The sequence below is a fragment of the Elephas maximus genome, chromosome 22, assembly GCF_024166365.1.
Source record: "Elephas maximus indicus isolate mEleMax1 chromosome 22, mEleMax1 primary haplotype, whole genome shotgun sequence".
In the NCBI taxonomy this organism is placed as follows: Eukaryota; Metazoa; Chordata; class Mammalia; order Proboscidea; family Elephantidae; genus Elephas; species Elephas maximus.
Window position 1 is genome coordinate 81904281 of NC_064840.1, and position 17232 is coordinate 81921512.

At 44.1% G+C, this 17232-nt stretch overlaps 1 protein-coding gene across 16 annotated transcripts in view; it reads left to right on the top strand.

The window, feature by feature from the left end:
- LOC126065973 (long-chain-fatty-acid--CoA ligase 1) overlaps positions 1 to 17232 on the top strand; it is a 206376-nt gene that overhangs the window by 152462 nt on the left and 36682 nt on the right. For 10 of the 16 annotated variants that reach the window (XR_007514971.1, XM_049866659.1, XM_049866668.1 and 7 more), the window contains exon 2: positions 12390 to 12616. Coding sequence is in view for 15 of the 16 variants with exons in the window: in XM_049866659.1 (XP_049722616.1) it covers positions 12422 to 12616 (195 nt within the window). In the remaining variant the exon portion in view is untranslated. Of the gene's footprint in view, positions 1 to 10501; positions 10753 to 12386; positions 12617 to 17232 lie in introns of those variants that run through there. The other 6 variants (XM_049866661.1, XM_049866666.1, XM_049866669.1 and 3 more) reach the window with 3 other exon arrangements.

The window sequence follows — 17232 nt, forward strand, 5'->3', positions numbered from 1 at the left end:
GATTCTCTAGTTTATCAGTCACTCTGAAACCTTGATCTATTTTAAGAGTTGTAAGTAACTCTACCCAACCTCGGGTCCTCTTTGGCCTTCTTATCCAGGTCACTGATATTTGATCCTTGTGACCTCTGTGAGCTGCTGGATGACGAGGGCTCCTTGAGGACAAGGGCTGAGTGTTTGTTCTCTTTCTCCACACCAGGCCTGGTCCTTGGCAGGGACGGGGAGGACCGATAAACCAAGCACTTGCTGGGCGAGGTCGGGTCTCCTACAGCCAGCTGTGTCTTAGCTTTCTACAAGGGGAAGAAGCCCAGTCTCCTTGGCCTCTGAGTTAGGACACTGCTAGGCCCCAGGCCTCTGCCACTGGCCGGCTCCTGTCAGTCTTTCCTTCTGTGTTTCCCTGCCCCCACCTGTCTCTGCCTGTTTAGATTTGGCCTAGTTCCAGCCTGAGCCTGCAGAGCAGCCTTCCCTGTGGTCTTCAGGTCTACAATAGCGTTTTCTCCCTCTGCACCAGGCCCTCATCACTCACTCAGCATCTCTTCCAGTTCTGTCTTATAGGTTAACGTTTGCAAATGTGTTTGGCCTTACTGATGTCCTGTACCAGTTGAAGGCAGAGAAAATATCCCAAGTGCTTAATCCTCATGGTGATGGCCTTCTGTTTGGAAGGGCCTAAGGAGAGCATTTTTTCTCCTGTGATTTTCAGATTCGTGTTTGTTTGTTTGTTTGCAGTGGGACCCTTTTCTGAACGGATGCTTATGTGGAAATTGTTTACACAGCTGGTCAGTGGCAGATGGCGAGGGCAAAGATGTGTATTTTCTGGGAGGGGCTTACCCCCATCTGTCATTCTCTTATAAGGCCAGGTTGCCACCCTAAATCCTTTCTGAAACAGGTGGGAAGTGCATAAAAACTAGAGGAAATTAACTGACCTGATCCAGTTATATCTTCTTTATCTTGAGAAATTTTTTAAAAATACAGCAAAGCACAAAGAATAATAAAAGAATAATACAAATACCCATACACTCGCCACATAGAATTGGTGGTTTTTAACGTTAATTGTTTTCCTCGTATGTCCTGCTGTTTCCTGGGTTTCTGGGTCTAGGTAGAATCCTCTTTATTTAGTTTGGAATGGCAGGATTGCCTGGCTGTCTTTTGCCTTCTCTAGGAAAGTGGTGGAGATGCTGTCCTGGTGCTGGCGATGGAAGGCTTCGTAGCTCCCCTCTGCTCTCACTCGTTTACCCCCATGAGGCTCACGAGACAGAGGAGCTTCCTGCACATTTTGCAGCTTGTTGGGTACAGCCAGTACCTAGAACGTCAGTTTTTTGCCTCTAGGTCTGTCCTTCTTTCCATGTTTCTGTCTGTCTCCTTCATTATTCTCCCCTGGAAGATACTGGCTTTGGAAAAAGTACTTGAAAGGGACCCCAGGACTTAGGTACCTTCTCTGTGTGCAGTTTATCAAACCAATGACCCTCACTCCCCGCCCCTGCCTGTCTTTGGTCCAGCTTTGGCTGTTGTAAAAGGACATTTGATTTCCTTTTCTGTTGTTCTCCCTAGTGAGGCCTGTTGCTTCAGGGTTTACTTTTTGGTTCATCCCAGCCCAGTAACATGAAGACTTTGTTCTTCTGGATTAATTTAGTGATGAAAGAAATTTCATTACCTTCTCTAGCTATTATAATAATGGGCTCTACTTGTGTTGCCTAATCCATTTAAGACCATACAGTCCTGTAGATGTAATTAGGTCTTTTCCTCTGCTGGACGTGCCTTCTGACATCAGGTTTATGAGTGGGAAGCTTTAAAACCATGCAGTCCTGTAGGTGTCATTAGGACTCTTCCTCTGCTGGACGCCAGCTGAGCTAACGTGCCTTCTGACATCAGGTTTATGAGTGGCAAGCTTATCCTACAGAAGCCTCTTCTGTCTTGGTTCTAGCAGAGGACTGGGTCAGCCTAACAAACAGGCTCCAGACCGCTCCCTCCTCCAGCTCTGTCAGTAAACTTGCCAGCCTCGTCATGACATATACACAGAGACCACTTCAGAGTATTGAATCAATATCTGAGGACAAGTGGAATAATTTTTCTTTTCTTAGGAATGCTTTTGAATGGAAAATTTCCCTCTTAACTACATGCTGCTAAAACAGCCTTGCTGCTCCGCACACGGGCCTTTACATGACCTGGATTATCTTCATCGGGCCCTCCTAAATACAAAATTAAGTCATTTCCCAGGTGGATGTACATGGCAGGTTCTCAGAGCCACGTGAGCAGAAAAAGGTGGAGAATGGTATGTTTCTGTGTTCTGGAGGATGTTGGGCAGGTCCTGTTCCCAGCATCCCTTTTGTCTCTGATGACCACTCACCTGGCTCTCTCGGTGTTTCTGGGCACGCTCTTCTCACTACAGTCCTGGCATTGTACGCCAGCTCCTGTACTAGAAGAAATCTGGTATGTCTCGCTGGTTTAGAGAATTCTGTAACTTACAGAAGTTGGTGGCCAGCCCTGGTGTGGGGCTCTGGGCTCGAGCCCTTCTTCTGGCTCTTTGCTGTTTTACTTAAGAAAGGTATTTGACCTCATCCCCTTCCCATGGGCAGCCTTGATAATCGTTTTAACTAATCAGGAACCACATGTCTAAAGGTATGCTTGAATGTAGAGAGAAGACCTCTGCTCTTAGACTGAACAGGGTTCTTGGGGTGATATTATACCTAAGTGAAACAGTTTGAGGAAAATTATAAAATATCATGGGATTAAGGGTCAGAGAATATTTTTATGTGGCCTTTGAATCAGTGGCTTACAGCTCTCCAGGGGATTGAGGAAGGACAATACTGAAATGTGAAAATATTTTTGATACCCTTACTTTCTTTTAAGATTCACAGTTCTATACATATATCCATCAGGGGCTTAGAGAAATGGCCAAAGTCACAGAAGGTCATTCATGACTCAATATGTGCTTATTAAGTACTGTCTTTCCTGGACAAGACACTCTAAAGAGGGATGGGAAGGGACCCTGGTCCATTAGGAGAGAGAAACATCTATGTAAGTAGTAAGTACCACTCACCATAAGTATAGGGTACTTGTGGTAAGTACCACAGGAGTACAAATAAAGTGTTCGGGGAGTTCAGAGGAAGAACTGTCTGCTGCTGACCGAGAGGACTACGGCTAGTGGCATCTGTCCTATTTGGGTAGAATTTGAACATTGTAAAATAGGGACAGGAAAGGAGCTGCAGGAGAAGGGAACAGTGAGGCTGGGAAGCAGTGCGCATACTTACAGGGAAGCCATTCTTGTAGGAAGTGTTGAGCCAGGCGCTGAGGAAGGGTTATGTGTGGTTAGAGGAAGAGCAGGCAGTACAGTGGAGGGACTGGGGTTGAATGCACTTGCTGACATCTGCCTCTCTGGTTGTGTGAAGGCAGGGAGCCAGCAGGCTGGCTTGCCCAGAGGAGTCAGGGGTGAGCATGGAACTTTCTTCTACCCAGGAATGATGAAGCACTTTCAGAACTCTGGCAAGTCGGGCTGGTAGCTCACCAACCTCCGTTTCATCCTCCTCATTTCTCTTCATTATTCCACTGCTCACTTTCCCATGCTCAGAAACTCAGCCTTCCAATTCCTTCTCTTTTTTCCCCCATTTACATACAGTTAATGGAGTGCTGGTGGCGCAGTGGTTAAGAGCTCGGCCGCTAACCAAAAGGCTGGCAGTTCAAATCTACTAGCCACTCCTCTAGGGTCCTATGTGTCCTATAGGGTCAATATGGGTCGGAATTGACTTAGCAGCAATGGGTTTGGTTTGGTTTTTGGTTATCCAGTTAGTTAACAAAGTGTAGGTTTTTAAAGCACTGTATACCATGGGCTTTTTGTCACCAACAGGGTCATTAAATGATGGTGTCTGCATTTTGTCTAGATTTGAATCATTTTTATCTAAATTTGACTTTAGATTTAAGCTCTTTCTCTAGATTTGAATCACAGCGCTTGCCTTCGAGAGTTTTGTGAGCTCCGGATTCAGACCTGGGCTGTAGTTCTACTCCTGTATGGCAAGACATTTAACTTCTGGCCACAGTTTACTAATCTTTGGATTGATGGTAATACCAACCCTGTGCAGGGGGAACAACTGGGAGAATTGCATTGAGTTCTGTACAGGATTACTTAGCACAGTGCCTGGCACATAGGAGGTGCTCAGCAAAGAGTGGCTTTTAATCGAGGTCCAGTGTTATTCCCTTTTTAATTTTTTTGTTGGTACTGTGTGTTTTCACTAATGGAAGGCATGCTGACTCAAGGACCAATTGAGAATTTTTGTCATGACTTACAGATTTTGATACGTTTTATGTGGTATCACATCCTGGAGCTAGTAAATGTTGGAATGTGGGTCAAGGCATAAAAACTGGGTGACCCCACCCAGTGCCGTCGTAGTCGATTCCAACTCATAGCGACCCTATAGGACAGGGTAGAACTGCCCCACAAAGTTTCCAAGGGCAGCCGTATATGCCACAGGCTGAGCAGGGGTTCAGTAACACCTGGAAGCAATGAATGGCACGGGGTGGGGGGCGGGGGATTGCGACTGAATGAAAATTAAGAATAGCTTATTCTCGTGGTAAGTATATTCTCACGAGACTGAGAACACAGTAACCAGAAAATGTAGTGATGGAGGCTGACCTCAGAAATAGAAGGCAGAATAGTAGAAAGTTTAGAAAATTCACACATCCAGGATACATCACCTAATACAATGCCCGATATACACAAAAATGAGACTCCAACTCAGGTTTCTTGAGTTTCATGCATTTCGAAAGGCGTCCACTCTGAGGCTTAACACACTGAAACAGGAATACCAAAACCCTTTACCAAAGAACCCCAGAGGCATGAAAGGTAGTTGTCAACCACAGGCCATGAAAGGGTTTAGGAAATCATCATCTCAAATGGATCCCCTTGACCGCCTTCCTGCCACCTTTCCTAGTCAGTTTAATCCTGCATTTGTTGCAGATTAATTTGCCAAAATACTAGACAGGTGGAAAGTTGCTTCTGATAGTCACATTTCTGTCCCCATGCCACGAAGAATAGCCTGTTTTCTTAGTCTGTGCTCATCCCCACGAGCCAGCTTCCAGAGTGCCCTCTCCACGCGGCTGTTACTGCGAGTGTGTGACCTCTTTCATAATTTCTTTTGCACTTATCACCACCTTGTTATACACGTGCTTTTTCATTGTTTCGTATGTGTATTTAAGTATTTTACTTCCAAACCTCAAACATGGGATCTGCAGTTTTTTCTCTGTGTGTACCTTTCAGTGCCCCCATCTGAATGTGACTTTCCCCCAAACTTTCTTCCAGTTCTCACGTCAGGGTCTTAGCTCTCATGTTATGGGGCACTTTCTCAGTTACTTTGTTTTGAACATCAGGTAGAGAAGGCACTGTATCCTGAAACCACCCTGTACACCCTAGTTTACCTGAATTTTACTTTTTCCAAGGCAAAGAAATTTAACAATTTATTTCTTGGAGTTTGACCTTACAAAGGCAAGTGTTGGTTATTATCGTAAACAGCTTTTGAAAATCAGTTTAAAAGCCATAAAGCACGCGGTTTAGTTGTATGCATATGGACCCACAGGACAGATGTTTTTAAACTGTCCTAACATTATGCAGACGTGTTCTTGTGACTTGGGAAGACTTGTTTAGTAGTTGCATCCTATGTGACTTCAAAACGTGCTTCATCTTAGACAACTTTAAGTGGAAGAGAAAAACGTGATGGTATGCTGTGAGGAACTGTGTTAGATGCCTCAGAAGAATACCTGTCTCGGTCAGCTAGTGCCGCTAAAACAGAAATACCACAAGTGGATGGCTTCAAGAAAGAGAAATTTATTTTCTCACAGTCTGGTAGGCTACAAGTCCAAGTTCAGGGCGCTGCCTCCAGGGAAAGGCTCTCTCTCTGTGGGCCCTGGAGGAAGTTTCTTTGTCCTCAATCTGCTCCTGGTCCAGGAGCTTCTTAGGGACAGGGACCCTGTGTCTAAAGGGCACGTTCTGCTCCCTGGTGTTGCCTTCTTGGTAGTATGAGGTCCCCAACTCTCTGCTTGCTTCCCTTTTATCTCTTGAGAGATAAAGGTGGTGTAGGCCACACCTCAGGGAAGCTCCCTTTACCTTGGATCAGGGAGGTGACCTGGGTAAGGGTGGTGTTACAATCCCACCCTAAGCCTCTTAACATGAAATTATAATCACAAAATGGAGGACAACCACACAATACTGGGAATCATGGCCTAACCAAGTTGACATGTATTTTGGGGGGAGGCAATTCAATCCATGACAGTGCCTAAGACACTGTTTGAAGGTGCATAGTCAAAGAATTTGGATAAAATGTTCATGAAATGTGATTAGAAAAAAAACAAGATTTCAAAAGTAGTTTATTTTATCATGTGACTTAAATATATATAGTTTAATGAATGCAAAAACTAATAAGTAGACATTTGACCATTTGATCTACATCCCTTAAAGCTTACCCGTTCAGGTTGGGTATGTTATATTTGGGAACTCCTTATCTTGGGGAATATATGGTAGTTGTAGCCAGTGGCCAATATGAACCAGTGACCCTAACCTTGCAGGTTATACTTGCCTTTAAAAGTTTTGTGTCCCACTCTCTCTCATAGCTTTGGGAGGGATGGGTAGGGAGCGGCTTAAGCATAGAATTATTCAAGTAGACTTGAATATTTCCGTAAATCAATGTTATAAAAGCAGGGCAGCTCTGCTTTGTTTCTCCTTTTTTTCTCTTCTAGGGAATCCAATCGATTCATAAGATCACTTTAATGAAAATTAAGTGAGTTTAACGTTGATTATAGCAGTCCCTGGCTGGTGCAGACGGTTAAGCACTCGGCTATTAACTGAAAGGTCAGTGGTTCGAATCCACCCAGAGGCACCTTGGAAGAAAGGCCTGGTGATCTACTGCTGAAAAATCATCCACTGGAAACCCTATGGAGCACAGTTCTACCAGCTCAGTGGCAACTGATTTGCCTTTTTTTTTTTTTTTTTATTAAGTTGATTATACCCAGCTGGAAACCCTGGTGGCGTAGTGGTTAAGTGCTACGGCTGCTAACCAAAGGGTCAGCAGTTCCAATCTGCCAGACGCTCCTTGGAAACCCTATGGGGCAGTTCTCCTCTGTCCTATAGGGTCGCTATGAGTCGGAATCGACTGGACGGCACTGGGGTTTTTTTTTTTTTTTTTGTATACCTAGCTGGGAAGAAAAGTCCCAAGGCGGTGGGTAAAAATACCTGCTCACTGTGCATGGGATCCCACATCTACCCACATGGTCTTTCTGTTCAGAATGAGAGATTCCTGTAGCGAATGAGGTCTGGCAGTGACTTCTGGTTTCCTCTCCAGCTGTGCGGCTGCGGCATCTTCTGGAGCCCTGGTGCATTCCTCCCGCCAGGCATAGCTTGACTGCTCTTTTGGTTCCAGAGGCGATGGTTTAAGCAAATCTAGCTTTAGGTAATTTGCCAGCTAGGGTTAAGGAGCACGAATCCAACGGTTTTAGAGTGGTAAATTGAAAGAACAGCAAATGGTCTGGCTGCTGCTGTCTTGTTCGTCCCCAAAGCCTGCGCTGTGCCCAGCTAAAAAAAAAAAAATGCAGAACAAAGGGGGAGCTTTCAGCCTTCTGTAAATAGCCTATTGTACAAGGGGAGGAGGCGTTTTGCCAGCTTGGCTTTTCTGCTTTAAGGAAAGATGGCAGGACTTCTTAATTTGCTGCAGCTGGGGCAAGGGTGCTGTTTATGTGGGTTTCTCTGAGGGCTACATTCCTCTTGAAGTATTCTATCAAACTGTTATTATTCAGCTTGTTGAAAGCTTGAGCAACTTTAGGAGAGAAACATCCAGATCACCTGCTTTTTGGTTTGTAAATGGCATGAAGAAAGTAAAATGTTAATGTGAGTGTCAGTTTGCAGAATTGCGGGATGTGTGTGTGTGTCCTTAGAGAATGATGACCTTGTGAATCACCTCTGGCCCTACCACCTTTTTTATGGTACAAACCAAATGGTAAGAGGTGAACCTTTGTGTGCAGAGGGCCTTGAACTCACATGTTAAGTAGGTGGGGTGACATTTACGTAAGATGTGAGTCCCTGGGTGTGAAAACAGTTAATGCGCTCAGCTGCAGCTGAAAGGTTGGAGGTTTGAATCCACCCAGAGGCACCTCAGAAGAAAGGCCTGGCCCTCTACTTCTGAAAAATCAGCCCTTGAAGACCCCGGGGAGCACAGTTTCTACTCTGATACACATGGTGGCGCCATGAGCCTGAGTCGGCTGGAAGGCAGCTGGCGTGGTGGTGTTGTGTAAGACATTGAGAATCGAGATGGATCTCAGATGCTGAACGCTCATAATGCCATGGAGTGGTGGTGCTGGAAGGACCCTTAGAAATCACCTGGTCTGATGGTGCCTAAGCTGGGGTGGAATGAAGGGGATTTGTGAGCCCCGTATGCATATAATTACGTGGGTGTTAGCAGTGGAGAGGGTCAGTGGCCCAACAGAAGTTGAGAATGGTTTGTATGGAGGAAAAAGCATGATTGTGGAGTCAGGTGGATTCCCAGTCTTGACAAGACACCTTGGGCAAGCCTCTGAGTTTTTGATCCTGGTTTCCTTGTATGTAAAATAACACATTTTGTTACTGTGATGTTCAGATAGCATACAGGACGTGAAAGCCTTTCCTAAACACTAAATCCTATTTTGTTGTTAGCTCTTCTGTACAGTGTTTGGGCAGACCAAACCCGTTGCCATAGTTAAAACACCATTAGAATAAGAATAAAATCTGTCTCTTGAACTTTAACCTTTTGTTAGCTTGCTACAGAGGTGTTAGGACTGATTCTTAAAGTGTGGCGTCTTTGTTTACCTACAGCATTTAGAGGTCCTTTTTTTTTTTTAATCTGTCTGGGTTTTTGGGTTTTAGCCTGTCTGTCTTTGAATGTAGGTTTGCCTCCATTTTAAATATCCCAAGTATCTGTTTCCTTAATAGCAATTAAACAGAAGGGAAGTTATTTATAATGTTACGAGTTTCGTAATTAAGAGTTCTTTACATGCATCTAATGAGGTATTCTCTTAATTTTTTTCTTGCTTTTTAAAAAATAGGCTCTAGTTTTCCTATGTACATTAACCAATTTGTTCAGCGAAATCGGTTTGCAGCTTGTTACCTGGCTGCCAGCTAAGAAGCGTGAATTAAACTCCTGTAGCTTATCATTATCACCCACTAAAGATAAGAATTTGATTGGGTTTAAATCCTTAGCATTACAGATTCGTACCTAATAGATGCTCCTCCATCCATGCTACTAAAGCTGTAATTTTCTGGGCTTTTTTTCAAGTTTTATTCTCTAGGTTTATTAAACTTTCTTAGTATAAACCCGTTGCTGTCAAGTTGACCTACAGGACAGGGTAGAACTGCCCCATAAGGTTTCCAAGGAGCGGGCTGGTGGATTCAAACTGCTGACCTTTTGTTTAGCAGGCGAGCTCTTAACCACGTAGCCGCCAGAGGTCCTTCTTAGTACAGTGCTGTGTGTAATCGGCTGGCGCCAGTGCTTAAAATAAAATGAATCCCCTGCTTATGGCTGTTGGAGGAGGTATGCAGAAGAACGGTTACTTCACATCTCACGCAGGAGTGTGGCTCCATTGAACAAACCCTCGTAAACTCTAAGTTCACACAATCTGGGTTTTATGGAAATGACTTCAGTGACTTTGGGGAGGGGAGAGAAGGGCCTGAGCGTTTGTGTAAGGGCTGGGTAGTTTCTTTTCAGGCTTGGGGGGTAAAGACAACTATAAGATGGAGTGATTTGAGGGGAAGGAGAACTTGGGCATTGTATTTGTGAGTTTGCTTTCCGTTTATAGAGCCGCAATGTTGTATTGTTGCTGTGTCCTCTCGAGTGGATTAAGACTCAAAGCAAGTTTATAGGACAGAGTAGAATGGCCCCATAGGATTTCCTAGGCTGTAATCTTTACGGGAGCAGGTCATCGGGTCATTTTTCCTTTGGAGCAGCTGATAGGTTTGAGCTGACCTTTTGGTTAGCAGCTGAGTGCCTTAACCATTGTACCACCCGGTTCCTGCAATACTGTTTACGAAATCTGACAGCACAGTGCTGAACCTGGGCTTAATTTGTCTGCTTCTCCTTCAAGTCTGAGGGTAAGCATCACTTCCTCAGAGAAGCCTTCCCTGATCTTGATTTTACAGGGTCACACTTAACGCCTTGCAGATAACGCGTGTTTAATTTTGTATCCTTGGCACTAGATGGTTAGCCCCGGCCGTGTCATTAGCATTATTTCTCCAGCCCCTAGCACAGTGCCTGGCACACACTAGGCACTCAAGTATGTTAAATGACTGGAGTAAGTCAGTTCCTATGAATTCATCTAGAATAAATCTGTTTCTTGCGTGGTGTGACGTATGTTGGTTAGACATGCCACCCAACATATGATCATTATTTCAATGGTTTTAAAAAGTACGTCCATTGTCTCTGTTTATTGGGAAGCTGAGCACGAAGAAAACAATGTCTGTTTTCAGAGCTGACACTGACTGATGCCTGTCCCTGCCCATGGGTGGAGTGGTGGGGTGACTCTGCTTCCAGCTCCTCATTGGCCATGGGAGGCAAGTATGGATTTTGTCTGCTAGTCACCCTTAGCCCAGTGGGCAGCAGCATGGGACTCGGCTTGTGACTAATGCCCTGAGGGATGTTGGCAGGCCCGGTAAACACCCGCTGAGCTCTGCTGGCCGCACCCCCCACCCATGCTGTCTTCTCTTTCTGCCGTAGTGTGTCACCTAGCAGTCAGCTCTTGGTGGCCCAGATGGTGAGTAGTTTTATAAGGGCTGGTGCTTTCTTTCCAGAATTATGACCTGAAGAAACTCACTTATCTGTTCTTTGTTTATTGTCATGTTAAAGCCTCAGAATTTCCCGTGTGTGTGTGTGTGTGTGTACTTACACAAGAGCTGGCTGTCACAGTAGAAGATTAAATGAGCTGAACACAAACATTGTGCTGGTTCCTCCCGTATCAATGGCCAGTAAAAACCGGGTGATATTCTGCTACTCTGTGAAATAATATACTATCATAGACTTAAATTTAAATGGATTTCTGTATTTGAAAACAGAAATATATTCTGTCTTGTGACCTAGCTGTTAAAAAGAACACGTTGTTATAAGTAGCTCACAAATACCATCTGAACTTACAGTTAACGAGTTAACAGTTATTGCCATGTCAGGAGTTTTTGAGAAAACCTTTTCAGACTATTTACTATCATTTCCTTCCCTTTATTCCCAAAAAACTTTAGGGCACAAGTATTCATCAATAATTTTCTAATTAGACTTACTGTTATTATCTGCACTGCACATTTATTCTTGATAACGTGTAAATGTGTAAATTGTAACGTTCAGTTTGAGGCTTTACTGTGTCTTGAATTCTTCTGGGTGGTTTGGATTCTTCATTTCATTGTAAGCTCCTTGTAGTAAAAAAAAATCGTTTTAATTACTTTTGTTCCTCACTGCTCTGTACACAGGACTAATCACAGCGTGTTGGTAGAGGAAATAGTTATACCTAACTTTTGGAGCATATTCCAGTGGTTGGCACCATTCTGAGCACTTAAGACGTGAATCCTTTAGTCCTCAGAACAGCCCTGTGAAGTAGAGGCACTGTTCCCATCTCCATGTGTAGATGAGGAGACTGGAGTAGAGTGAGGTGAAGTAATTCGCTCAGAATTACACAGCTAATGAGCTGGGGAGCAGGATTTGGCCCCAGAATCTAGGATCTTAAATACAGTTCTATATTTTCTCCCAAACACTGTGCTTGCAGTCTCTCTCTGTAGATACTTGATGGTTAATTTAAAATTTATGTGCACCAATTTCTTTCTTTTAGCTATAATATCTAGGGGAATAGAAGAGAAAATGATTTGATCAGAATAGCATTTATATTATTGCTTTTGGGGTGTGAAGAGCGTGGGAGAGGTGAGAGACACTGACATTTAGATGGGTCTGTTTTACCGGTTGGGGAGCTTGGTGGAGAAATGGAAATGGAGGCCTTGAGGTGGCTTAGGCTTATTTGTGCCTCTTCACGCTTACCCTCTTTAGCAGTGATAATGAGAGTTGAGTGTCCTTGATTAGGTGGAAGGAACCAGAGATATATTATCAGGGAAGAAAATGGAGACTTATGTCACATATTTGAGCAGTTTTTGGCAAGAATTCTTTGTGTGTAAAGCCTTTCCAATGTGGTTAATGGAAACTTTACACAGGACAATAGAGGAAAAGAACTGGAATGAACTTCTGACATATTTTTAGAAAAATGGAATTTGACTGAGAGCAAAAGAACTTAACCGTAAGACAAGGATTAAAGTCTTGCTTGTACAGCCTGCCGTCGAATTAAACGGTTGGCCTTTAGGAGTTCTGCAGAAGAGTCCTACCTCCCTGGAGTGATATGACGTTTTTCTCTTCCAGCAGAATTCAGCTTAGAGACCCACTGACACAGGACAATGCAGGCCCATGAGTTGTTCCAGTATTTTCGAATGCCAGAGCTGGTTGACTTGCGACAGTACGTTCGCACCCTTCCAACCAACACGCTCATGGGCTTCGGAGCTTTTGCAGCACTCACCACTTTCTGGTACGCCACGAGACCCAAAGCCCTGAAGCCACCATGCGACCTCTTCATGCAGTCCGTGGAAGTGGCGGTAAGTGGAGGTGGTGACCTGCCATGGGCCCATGGGCGTTTTCTCTGCAATTCCCCAGACTCCTTAAGCTGCACTGAAGGTGGTATTGATACAAGATTACAGTCATACTCGGTTGTTTGTGTGGGTACTTTGTAAACAGAAATGTGCTCAACAAACAGTTGTTGATGATAATAAACAGAGGTGAAGGCCAAAATATAGGGCTGAGGGACAAATGAGGTGATGTTGATGTCTACCCAGGTCTCACTGTGGTTCATTCCGGCAGTCACATGGAGCTTCTGTCTATGCTAGGCACTGTGGTAGGCCCAGAGAATTCTGTGAGGGAAAAAGACAGGCACAGAGTCTCTTCTTGAACAGGGGTTTAGTTCATCAGAGAAGAGAGACAGAAAAATTTCTCTTGTGGTATATCTAATCCTTATGACATGTCCCCAAGCTGTCAAAATGGACTCAGATTTCCAATAGGATAATACAAAACCAAAGACTTGCCAAAATAATATGGCCATAGAATTTAGGGCAGGAGATGACTAAACGGGGGCATCTCAGAGGCTTCTAAATTAGAGTTGATGAGTGCCATGTGTATGACTTGTGCTCGCATCATGCCTAAAATTAAACCTGAACGTATGTTGTACAGTTACGGCTTAATGGGTGGAATGGCATAAACCAAACCAAACCCATTGCCGCGAGGTCAATTCTGACTTATAGTGACCCTAGAGGAGACCCTGGTGGCATAGTGGTTAAGTGCTACAACTGCTAACCAAAGGGTCGGCAGTTCGAATCCACCATGCGCTCCTTGGGAACTCTGTGGGGCAGTTCTACTCTGTCCTCTAGGGTCACTATGAGTCGGAATCGACTCGATGGCACTGGGTTATAGTACAGAGTAGAACTGCCCCATAGGGTTTCCAAGGTTGTAAATCTTCACAGAAGCAGACTGCTGTATCTTTCTACTGTGCAGCAGCTGGTGGGTTTGGACCACTAACCTTGCGGTTAGCAGCCGAGGTCGTAACCACTGCACCAGTGCATTGAAATTACCCTTCCAGCGGGATTCTTAGTGCCCCTGCTCTGCCTCCCTTCCCTTCTTACCCTCTTCAGGGTTAGGAATATATGTGAGGGGTTGAAAAGATGAAGAAGCCAAGTTCTCAGTGGTGTTTTGCGTCTTCACCTCGTCTTTGTAGTTGCTAGGTTTCTTCTACCCAAGTCAGAATTCTGGTTCAGCATTTATTACTTTCAGCATACGCACAGAACAGCAGTGTTGTGGAATGCAGAACTGCCTCATGTTCCACTTTATAGATTTTGAGGTGAAAGGTCTTCCAGCTTTTTCCCGGGCTGATTCCCACTAGGAGGAGAGTGCGTGTCCTTCCAGATGAAGCCCTGGGCTGACTAATAGCTTTTTGTTATTTACGAGATTTTAGTTCTTTGTTTTGTTTTAGACAATCTCCTGGATTCATTAATGTGAAAGTCTTAAAACATACAAAAGATACGTCAGTCTAATTCACGCCAAAATATAAAAATAGAATGACTGAACTGCTGGGGAAAGTTGACTTTCTATTTATAAAGGTAACAGTATTTTACCTTAGCCAATCATATACCAGTAATGACTAGAGTTTAACTTTCTCTGATAGATATGTGTGCTGTTTTGTCATTCCTTCTCTCTGGCAGAGGACCTAAAGTATCCCAGTAGCATTGGTGTCACTATGAAGAGGGTAGTTGGCAAGCGTAGGTACGGATCAGACATTTATAATTTAGCAGTGACTTTATAAAATGCCTAATTATTATATGAGAATTGTGGGGGCACTCAAAATGTAATTTTTAAGTTCCACTTTAGCATAAAGTCATTAAAATAATTATGCAAGCTCCCTATAGAACAATTTGAAACTACAAATAAGCAAAAAGAAAACTAAAATCCCCCATAATTTCACTATCTGGTTATAGCCTTTCTCATACTTCCCTTTGCTTGTAGGAATAGATATAACTCTGATTTTCAGAATTCACAGACCTTAGGAATAAATGCTGAACTTACTTTGCCTTTTTTGAAAAGGACTTGAATTGTTGAATTTGAGAATAGTTCTCGAGTTATGGTGCTCAGTAATTGTAGATGCTCACCTTTATGTGGTTAGCATTGCCGTATGGATGGATAGGAAGGGCAGGAGGAGAGGTTGTCCAGGAAGGGTAGGTGGGGTCAGCGGGGGCGTCACTCACTCTCACTGACACAAGCCAAGGGGGTCTGTGGAAGGAGTGTCGAAGCACCTGTCAGACAGAGGCATTAGACTCTGGAACCTGAACCAGGTGGGAGGTAGCCGGTGAGAACTAAGAGGCAGGGAGAAATATTAGGAGCAGCCACAGCGTCTGGCTGTTTCTGTGGAGACATTTGTAAATAGCATGACTCCCGTCTCTGGGGAGCTTTGGAACAGTGAACCAGAAGTGCACGTGAGACTCGGGAAGAATCTCCTAGTTTGATGCTCTGGCTTCATATACGTCAGTAATTCTCGTGTAAATCTTAACTGCTTTTAGCCATTAACTTTCATTTACTTAACATTTGCAATTGTAGGTTTCCAGTCACTATTCCCAGTGGCTCATTTTCCCCAGGTCCTGATTACAGGATGATTGTGCCACTGATAAAATATGGGCAAAGAATTGTCCTTCTAATTTTGCCTCTAGCAACTTTGCTGATAGGGTACCCAGAAAATTTTTGAACAAGTTTTTCTGAAAATTGTTATAACATTTGAGGGCATTTTTGGCAAGCAATCCTAGCAGTTGGGCAGTGGGGATGGTCTGGAAGCAGGTGTACGCAATAGGGGTGTTTTGTTGAGAAATGGTACTCTGGTAGCGTATACACGTCAGCGTTTTGGTACCTTTAGGTGACTTTAGCACCTTTTCTGAAACTTCAGGGGCTTCTTAAAAACAAACCATGAAAAACCTTGCTAAATTACATTTTCTTGCTGAAGTCACATTTTAGGAAACTTAATTGAGTTTCTCTTTAATGTGTTGTTAGACCTGTCTGCTAACTTAGAAACATTTCTTGGAAGTGACTAGCGGTTTGAAATAGGTGGGAAGCAATGGCGGATTTATAGAAAACAGCGCCTGTGACAGTTAATGTTAAATTGCTGAGTGATCTCTCACAGCTGGCCGTGGGGACCGCGACGGCCGGTAGAGCTGGCCGTGGGGACCGCGACGGCAGGTAGAGCTGGCCGTGGGGACTGCGACGGCCAGTAGAACTGAAGATGGCATCTCCCGTCTGGAGGGGAGATGAGAGGGTAAAGGGGGTTAGAAGCTTGTGAAATGGACAGGAAAAGAGAGAGTGGAGGGAGGGAGTGGGCTGTCTCACTAGGGGGAGAGCAATTGGGAGTGTGTAGCAAGGTGTATATAAGTTTTTGTGTGACAGACCGACTTGATTTGTAAACTTTCACTTAAAGCACACACACACACAAAAAAAATTGGGGGCAAGTTAGCCAGTTAAATAGTGAGCGTGAGTTAAACCTGACCATTCCTTGCTGCTCTGTGACCTTGATGGTTCAGCATGTTGGGGTTCTAGGTATTTTTTAGATAACCTTTCCAAGTGCTATTGTAATTCAGACATTTTGGGGAAAGGGAGCACCTATAGGCTGGCCTTTCAAAGGCCCTGGTTTGTTGTATCCTATCTGGTGTTGCTGGAGATGGGAGGTGATGGACAGAGATCTCTGAAAAGTTGCTGGATGGAAAGGTCGTTTTGTGCCTGTTTGTCAAAAGAAGCGGGTGATGTTGGTCTGCTCAGGCTGGGAAGCCTGTGAAATCGAAATGCTGGGAAGAGTGTATTTCACATGGAGAGTGTTGGAAGGAGAAAAAAAAAAGTCATTTTCCCTCAGGGCTGTGGTTCCACGAGCTGTTCCTCTCCCTAGAGACGGGTGTAGCATTAAAACCCTGCCAGGTATTCAGCAGTCTCTTTATAAGTTTCTTGGTTCTCCCTCCCAGCTTTTTCGCCCTCCCCTTCATCATTTTCACCCTTCCCCTCTCTTACTTGTCTTCCTCCTTCTAACCCCCCTCTCTGTCTCCTTAGAGGGAATAAACAATAGTAACATGATGGTTATTTAATTGTTGATGTTCTGTAGATATCCATTTTATAGATTGAGATGAATGAGACTACGATTTATAAAGCTTGAGCCTTTCCATCCCCAAGAAATCCTCAACTATAGAATTTACTTTGTATTAAACATGGGAGTGGCCTGAAATAACTCACCATGAAGTGTTCCTTTTTTTCCAATGTTAGCAAGAGCTCTAGACTTGGGAAGCCGATGATACTCAGATATTCACTGTTGTCCCGCCCTTACAACCCCCCTGCCTTTCCCGGTCCTGAAGGGGAACTTGATCTTTTATTTCCTAATTCAGCACATATAGGGAGAATGAACTCAAGAGGAACGTTAACTTGTGTAGATATTGCAGAATATGCTTGTGACCACTGATTTGACTTTAGCATCTTTGACTCACAATGTTTTATTTTTTTAAACGGGGAAAACTATGTTACCACATTATAGAGTCTGTAGCAGAAGAAATAAATAGACCCATAATCCTTCCTTACTCACAGTCTTAATGCGTATCCAGTCGGGGCTGTCTGCTCAGCTGGCCCTGTTTCTTAGCACGACCGAAAC